This window comes from Syngnathus floridae, chromosome 1 (assembly GCF_059516105.1).
Source record: "Syngnathus floridae isolate MCC-2025c chromosome 1, RoL_Sflo_1.0, whole genome shotgun sequence".
Taxonomy (NCBI): Eukaryota; Metazoa; Chordata; class Actinopteri; order Syngnathiformes; family Syngnathidae; genus Syngnathus; species Syngnathus floridae.
The window spans coordinates 2491143-2499268 of NC_142413.1; the positions used below are offsets into that span (position 1 = coordinate 2491143).

At 45.8% G+C, this 8126-nt stretch overlaps 1 protein-coding gene and 1 long non-coding RNA gene across 4 annotated transcripts in view; one reads left to right on the plus strand and one right to left on the minus strand.

Annotated features, from left to right (window-relative positions):
* LOC148403307 (uncharacterized) overlaps nt 1-8126 on the plus strand; it is a 50386-nt gene that overhangs the window by 9699 nt on the left and 32561 nt on the right. For all 3 annotated transcript variants that reach the window (XR_015856101.1, XR_015856127.1, XR_015856083.1), the window contains exon 3: nt 4902-5203. This is a non-coding gene — a long non-coding RNA (uncharacterized LOC148403307). The remainder of the gene's footprint in view (nt 1-4901; nt 5204-8126) is intronic.
* chrnb1 (cholinergic receptor, nicotinic, beta 1 (muscle)) lies at nt 509-6684 on the minus strand. The gene is made up of 11 exons (XM_088366518.1): nt 6417-6684; nt 4479-4612; nt 4209-4253; nt 4036-4145; nt 3857-3965; nt 3644-3788; nt 2947-3132; nt 2622-2845; nt 2094-2272; nt 1315-1462; nt 509-1236 (listed from the first exon to the last, which is right to left on the minus strand). Exons 1-11 carry the CDS (start codon nt 6475-6477, stop codon nt 1099-1101), a joined length of 1479 nt encoding a protein of 492 aa, XP_088222644.1. The 5' UTR covers nt 6478-6684; the 3' UTR covers nt 509-1098.

Here is an 8126-nt window from a genome sequence, read left to right on the forward strand (position 1 = left end):
TACATTGCGTTGTCTGTCAAGAAGGCCTCGTGTTCTACAGAATAATAATACGTTCAACTTTGAGCTACTGTGTCTTGGGTCAGAGTCTCACGTTTACCTTGCAATGGTCAGGGTCTCCGGAGGGAAAACATAAACAGGTCATTAATCAGCCACAGGTTGATGGCGGCTAAGGGAAAAACATCTCCAGCTCCGCCAGTTGCCTTGTGGCTTCTGCCTGTATAAATACTTCAAGGACATAGGCTCCTTGTGGAGCCACTTGCATGCGCTTTGCTGCCACAGTTTCAGGACCTCACGATCAGCAAGCTAATCTCCCCGGTGCGGCGAAGGCGCTACCGGCTTCTTTACTAAGTCAATTTTAGATTCGTGATTGGGTTTTCCATCTTCCAGGGAAGTCCATGCGTATAGATAAACCGGTGCCACAATGTCTGTGTATATGCTTGCAAGCATTCTGTAAGGAGATGAAACCTTCTGCGTTATCTCCGATCTTTATTGAAAGTATTGTGAACAAAACAAACATTTGCAGGCGACGTACAGTTCGCTGAGATGGAGAGAACAAGGGAGAGAAAAAATAGCAAAAGGTCCCCTATACAGTGGGAATTCCACAGGCTATTCACAGCTGCAATGTAAGAATAGCCTCCCTGTACAAACACACACAAGTGCTTTAAATACAAAGAGGATTAGTTTAGGCACAGGAATATCCATAAAGCATGTGACACACTGCGGCACATTGTGACACATGGAAATGAAAGGCTGGGTCATTGTGGCATCTGCTGTGCCTCATGCGTTTATTTGTTGACACCACGTCGGAATATTTACGCCAGGCCGGCGCACAAAAACATGCAGGAATATTTTTAGCATTGAATCGAACGAGTGGTTCGTTAGCACGTCTGCCCCGCAGGTCCGAGGTTCCGAGTATGAATTTGCAACCAGGCTTTCCTGAGTGGAGTTGGAGTTTGCATGTTTGCTGAAGTTGTGGCTGCTCATCTGTGAAGTGTCAAGATGTTCATTCATATGCATGCAAAATTTGTCTGACCAACGTTTCCACACGTCAGCGGAAGAAACAAAGCTCAAATCTAAATTTTGCTTTCCAACTGCGGTTTAGAAAGGGTCAGTGGGTGCACGATTGAGGCTGGCCTTAGTAAAAATCGCTAAGGTGCCCACGGTGGTGAAGATGACAAATATCCAGAGGAACATGCGGTCCACCACCATGGCCACGTACTGCCAGTCTTCCTTCAGCTGAGAAGCAGAACCAGAGACGCACAGTTACAAATTTTGCATCAAAAGTGAGACAATTCCGATTGGTGCAAATCTCACAGCTTCGTAGTCCTTTTCGGCCTGCAACGCTTCAGCGATGTACGTGATCGCCTCGATGGCTGATTTGAGTTCGGGGGGAAGTGAAAGGTAGCTACTGGGCCCGTCAATAAATTTTTTTAGGTTGGATGTTTTGCCCTCTGCTTGGAATCTGCATACAAATACACAGCCTCAACATCTAGATAGAAATATCTGGCCTGCTTTTACTTTTCCCGGTTTCCCCGTTTGACCACTGACCACCAGAGAGCAGTGTGGCTCTCCCTCTCATGCAGCCTGAGCCTGAAAAAAAAAAACCTTGGTATTCACTTCAAATGCTCGATGAGTTTACAATGCAGTGGTGGTCCTGGCAAAGAGGCTGTGACCTCTGTGAGCTAAGGGGAGGATATGAGAGGGGGGCCTTCTCATTTTGGGGCGTAGCGATAAGGGGAGAGGAAGAGAAGAGACTTGTTGGTTTTTCCTCTTTTGGTTTCCTCCCATCAGTGCTCAAAGTAGCACCTCAGCGAGGCGTAAATTACAATTCATTAGACTAATTCAACTAAAACTGGCGGTGTCTGGTGCCAAGACATGCACTAAATCCAATTAAGTGTGTGTGTGTGTGTTGTGTGTGTGTGTGTGTGTGTGTGCGTGCCTTGGGACATAGTGCGGCCTCATCAAATTGCTCTTACAGACCCTTACCGGGTTGACCTTTTGCTCTTCGCACTCATTATAATGCTTTTTGTCTACGATAATGAAGAGGTATGCAGAAATGACGGTAACCTCATTGTTAATGGGCGTGGCCTCACCTGTTGGGTTTAGGGAACAAGATGGAGGAGTCTGGCTTGCGGATGAAGTACTCGTCGGCGGCCTTGTTGATGGCAAACAATTTTTTCTCCCGCTGAGCAGGCAGCATTTTGAGGGCCAGGGGCACTTCCACTTTGGGGCGCAGCATGCAGAGGTACGGGGGCAGCATATGGATGAAGATCTATGAGAACGGAAGAGGCTTTACCTTTATTTGGACCAGGATTTATGGGCCAAATAAGATTTAATTGGCCTGCATTTTCCTATTAAGACCGGAAGCATTTGTCAAAGTGGTGAATTTGTGGTGAGCGAGAGAACCCATGACAACAAGCATGCTGGGTGATGTGATTCATCTTCTCGACAGTTGGCTCTCAAGGTTACCTTGAGTGACGCTTTGGAGGATCTTCTCATTACATGTCGTAATAAGATAAAAAAATATTTGGATGTAGGAATTTGGATGTGAAAAATCTTCGACTTCAGGAGTCGGCGGGAAAAAGGCTTTCCCCGCAGTTGGTCACATGGCGCGCACTTACCTTGCGGACCCACATGGGCATCATGTGAGTGTTGGGCGAGCGGTGGTGCAGGTTGAGCACGACCACGCTGAGAATGACTGAGCAGGTGACCAGGATCATGGTGAACATGATGTACTTGACGATGACGGGAACGCCCAGAGAGGTCTCTGGAATTTTGTCCGCCAACAGCAGCAAGAAGACTGTAAGGGTGAGCAAAACGTTGATGGAAAGGCCCATCTTCTCACCTGGCGGGTAGAGGAAAATTGACACGATGGCGTTAGTCCAATAATCTCAGCCAAGTCATAATTGGACTTGGGCAAAGTCATAATTGGCGTCAGACCCGTACCTGCATCAGGGGGCAGGTAAAAGTTGAAGATGGCAATGATGGTGATGAGGATGCAAGGGATGATGATGTTCAGCACGTAGTAGAGCGGCTTCCTCTCGATGATCAGGTAAAAACTCATGTCTTCGTACAGGTCCTTGTTCATGTTTTTCCTGCATGGTTTGTGTCTGATGTGCCACTCGCCGCTCTCTGGGGTCACACGGTCAGTATATTAATACGACTCTAAGTTCTATTTATAGAGCACTTAAGACCTGTGTGGAAGCACAAACAGGTTTTAAGAATGGATAGCAAGGGTGCTTGCCTGATGGCCATTAGGAGGTCATTCTGTATCGTAGTCAAGATGACGTCAATCAAGACCGTTATTGAGACGAGACAGTATCAAGGCCTTTTGAGGTCGAGACGGGGAAAAGCCAAGAGTTTTGGACATCGAGATTGACACGAGACTTTTGAAGATCAAGACTGAGATCTAAGACTTTTGCAGATCAAGCACGTCAACACCAAGATTTTTGGAGGTTAAGACCAAGATAAGACCAGAACTTTAAGAGATCGAGACCGAGACAAATCCAAGACTTTTGAAGATCAAAACAAGACCAAGACAAAACCTTGACTGCATGTACCAAAGAAAAATCACACAAGACCAAAGTCCTCTTGATCTCTCAAACAAGATGTTTCGAGAGGCAAGTGTTGCACGTTGCCTCACCGCTGAAGGCCTGGTCCAGTTGGATCTCCCGTATCTCGTTGCCGTTTGCATCCAAGGCGTACTGCAGTTCGATCTCGGTGGAATCGTACGTGTAGGAGCGGAACTGCATGCTGCAGTTCTGCCAGTCGAAGGGGAAATACGTCACCTGGGCGGGAAAAGAAACATTTTGAAGTCCAGTCGAGGTGTGTTGTCAGCCATGAAGGTTATTCTCACCCTAACGCCACAGGAGCTCAGGTAGAGTGCGGGTGGAGTCCAGGTCACCCTGCCGTTGCTATACACCTGAACATGAACATGCAGCGCCACATCAAACACGCCATCGTTGCTGCAAGACAACAGAAACATTTTGAGGAACGAGCAAAAGGACAACATATGCATGACGTGAGCTGCTTTACTTGTTGATCAGGTAAATGTCCGGCAGCCACACTTTGGCAGCGGGAATACGCAACACCTCAATCCCATCATGCTCTTTGGGATCCCATGACAAATTGTAATCCCTCCACTCCTGTTGGCAAAGTTCCTATTAAAAAGTGTCCAGATGGAAGGCACGCTATGAACAAGTGCTTACCAAATTCATAACGACGACAGTGCTCATTTCTTCATTTTTCATATTCTGGAGGATATGACAAATTAGAAGTCAATGGGTTGAGTATTCATGCATGTATTATGTGTGCCTCTGTTGGACTGAGCCCGGACGGCTATTTAAAACACAGCGAGGAATGTCAGGCGGACAGCTGACGGAGGGGAAGGACGCTTACTGGAACCGACTCGACTTATTTTGCCATGTAAAAATACCATCGGGTATTGCGGTTCTTTGCATCCGTTCAATGGAACTCACCATTCCAACAAATGAGGAGAGGGTCATACCCACTCGGACCACCACTCGCTCCATGGGGGTTCGCGCAGGCCGGACCTTGAGGTTGTAGTTCGCCAAGACCTGCTTGGTTAGCGCCTGCTCGACATCTCCTGCTCCTGAAATGTTTAAACAAACAGGTCGTACATGTGTGAAACACAAGTTGGGTCATAAAACTTATTTTCCTTTTAGGAAGAATTAGAGAACGGAACCAATGGAAAGGGTATCTTAATCCTAATTAGTGAGAACATCCAGACCAGAGAGAATATAATAGACACGGTTACCCATTTTGAACTTTTTATGAAGCAATCTTTGGTGACTTGAAATGAGGTCAGAGCAAATTATAGAGCAATTATATAATTGTCAATTCAGCATTTCTTAACTTGAACTTTTTTTACTGCTTGACAGGAAGGTGATGGGAAAGACCGCGACCATCAGACCTCGTAAACAAGGACATGTCAAACCTTCGAGGAGTTCTGGTGGGTCTAGACTAGAGTAACCTAACGGTGCCAACAACTGGTCTGGATCCAACCATGAACACGAGTCAACTCGTCGAGGAGTTCTGGTGGGTCTAGACTAGAGTAACCTAACGGTGCCAACAACTGGTCTGGATCCAACCATGAACACGAGTCAAGTCGTCGAGGAGTTCTGGTGGGTCTAGACTAGAGTAACCTAACTGTGCCAACAACTGGTCTGGATCCGACCATTGAGTAAGTGACCCAGATTTCTTATGTTGTATATGTTTAAAGAAAATGGTGGCTAAATGGTCGAGCTTGTTTAATCAGGATATATTTCATTACGGCAGCCTTCACAATGGTTGGTTGAAATGTTTTCTTAATCGTTTAAATGTTTTCAAGTTTTGTTTAAATAATACACGGGGTCCTCGGTTTATGACGGTCACGAGTTACGCTGTGTTTACGACCCGCGTCTCATATTTCAAGCCTTTTTTCCGGCCTAAGCGGTTTTGTGTCGTAAGCGTCGTCAAGGCGTCGTAAGATTCGTAACCCGTGCGGGAACTAGTCGGTTCCTGCGGCGAAAGAATAAACCGCGATATAGGCTGTGGACCGAGGAAGGCGGCGTTACCCACTCACATGGTATACGCCATTTTGGACTATTGCGTCATCTCTCTCTTGCGACGGCCGTTCCAGTGTGCAAGCCAACCACAGGAATAAAGGTAAGGAATTGTTTTCTCATTTTTTTTTATTCCTGTACTGTTTCATTTTATTACTGTTCCGATTTACCGATTTAGGAACGGATCAACGTCGTAAACCGAGTACCCCCTGTATAGGGCCTACATTTTAGAAAAGACATGTTATTTGATTACTCCGGGGAAATAAAACCTTGCGTAAGACCCCTTTTGCCAATAAATCACCACATAACCTTCGAAATATTTCACAAGATGAGCGAATAGAAGAAAGGGATCATCAACTAATCCTCTCGGCACAATCTCTTCAAGTCATCCAGTGACTTGGGTCCTCTTGTCTTTAGCCCCCTCCACATGTTTTCAATGGGGTTCAGGTCTGGGTACTGAGATGGCCATGGGAGGAGCTTCAATGTAAAACGAAACAAATGGATGGCTGCATAGGCGGCCTTGTGATTACGCAATCCTCAGAGGAGGCTAGACAGGAAGTTGGCTCCTCCGAGCGAATCGTCTTCGGTTTTAAAATAACTATAAAAATTCACCGATTTTGGTTCCAAATGATAAACTATTGAAATTAAAAGGAAAATGACTTTATAATAAAACAATTGAATTTGGTTTTCCCCTTTTCATGATGGCAGGGGAGGCGTTGCCTCCTCTGACCGCACGTCTCTGATACATACGTATAGAGTACATACGTACTACATACATACACAGACGCACACGCACACAGACACACACACACAGACACACACACACAGTACAAGCTGACGAGTGTTGCTTACCTCCCAGTGAACTCAGGCTGCATATGCCGCACACCAGCAGGAGCAAGTCTGCGCTTTTCATAGTGACAGAAACAACAAAACTCCAAATCAAAACAAATGTTTGGTTTTTTGTCCAACCCGTCTGCCGTCTTTTTTGCTCCCGTGCAATTCCCGTGGAGATCTTTAGTGTGACTTTTAGTCCGAGTGGACTGTTGTTGTCTGTCAGTCAGGCCGGACAGGCCATCTGCTGACTGCTCCAATTACGACGGACAAGGGGGAGGCGAGATTCTGTGTGTGTGTGTCTATCTGTCTATGTGCGTGTGTTTCTGTGTGTATATATATGTCCTTTCCGGCCAGTAACTGCCTATATTGCTCATTTGGTCCCGCCTTTATGGCTGGAACCGTTTCCACTCTTTGGGGAAAATATTCTACAAGCTATTTGAGCAAGATTTTCTCTTTGTAATGATCTCAAGACTTTTATGGACATCGAATCAGGACACGGTCATGCCAGTCTGGGCCTTCTTTTCCAAGCAGACAGCCCGTAAAAATAAATGAGAGATGTGGCGCTTAGCGCCGACCAACAACATGCCAGCATCATTTATGATCCGCTCCGGCCACCATTTGGTCGGCGGCCAATTTAATTAGCATAGAAGCAAAAGTGTTAACAGTCAACCGGCGAGGAGTGCATCAACAATAGATCACTCGCGTTTTATCGGTGGAGTTAAATTGGATTGTTTTTTCGGGATCATACGCATCAGCAACAAGTGTTGACGTTATCAGTGGAAAATCAATTTAACGGCGTCAGACACACTTAATTCAATTAAGAACTCTGCCGCATTATTATCGTCTTTTTTGGGGGGGGGATGAACTGAATCTTAAATTCCTATTCTACTTTTATCAGAATTAAAAAAAAAAAAACTCTGACCACCAATGTTACAATCATACAAATATATTAGTTTGTTTTATTCAATTATATTCTTGACTTTATGTAAGTTATTATAGAAATAAATGCATATCATATTGCAAATGCAGGGTGAAGATTTGAAGGGGTTAGCCGAGGCCACGAAGGGCTTCAAGAGTAAATAGAGGCCAAAGTTCCTTTCTGTCCAGTAAATGATTTGGCGCATGCAAGCTTGTTGTCTCGTCTCGGTGTGTTTGGAGCTCCTCAACACACTTGTGTCGTTCTCTCTTGAAGGAAATACGTCTACACAGAGATCGTGGATATATTTTCTTGCCCCCCTTTGTATACAAAAATAGTGTCCTTGTAGCTTTGGACTGCTGGAAGACTGAAGCTTCCATGTCTTCATGATCGGATTTGGAAGACAATGATTTCCTGGTGTAGTATAAAGAACAGCGACAAAAATAAAATCCTTTGTGTGGATGGACGCGGGATTCGATCAAGGTCGACAGCAAGTTAAGGGGAGGTGTGCGGGTAAAATCCCGTGGCGGAGGTTGGTCAGTTCTTCTGTACTTGTTCCAGGTGAGGAATTAGCGAGACGCCTCGGAGGGACCACAATAACCTTGCGATTTTTACTAAACACCCAATCGGACACACGGACTTTGTGCTGCGTATGCTTTGGGGAAGGAAAATCATTGTGTGTGTGTGTGTGTGTGTGGGGGGGGGGGGGGGGGGGGGGGGGGGGGATCTGGCTAGGTGGCTGCATGTAAAGGTCACTATATGTAAAGTATGGAAGCTGGCACAGTGCATTGCAGCTACCATGTCCAACAATC

Bases quoted from the DNA above. Each gene is read 5' to 3' on its own strand.
- chrnb1 (XM_088366518.1), bottom strand. From the start codon at position 6,477: ATGAAAAGCGCAGACTTGCTCCTGCTGGTGTGCGGCATATGCAGCCTG. The intron at 4,613-6,416 runs GTAAGCAACACT...TAAACATTTCAG, and splicing joins CAGCCTGAGTTCACTGGGAG to GAGCAGGAGATGTCGAGCAG. The intron at 1,463-2,093 runs GTGAGGCCACGC...ATTTGTATGCAG, and splicing joins TTGTTCCCTAAACCCAACAG to ATTCCAAGCAGAGGGCAAAA.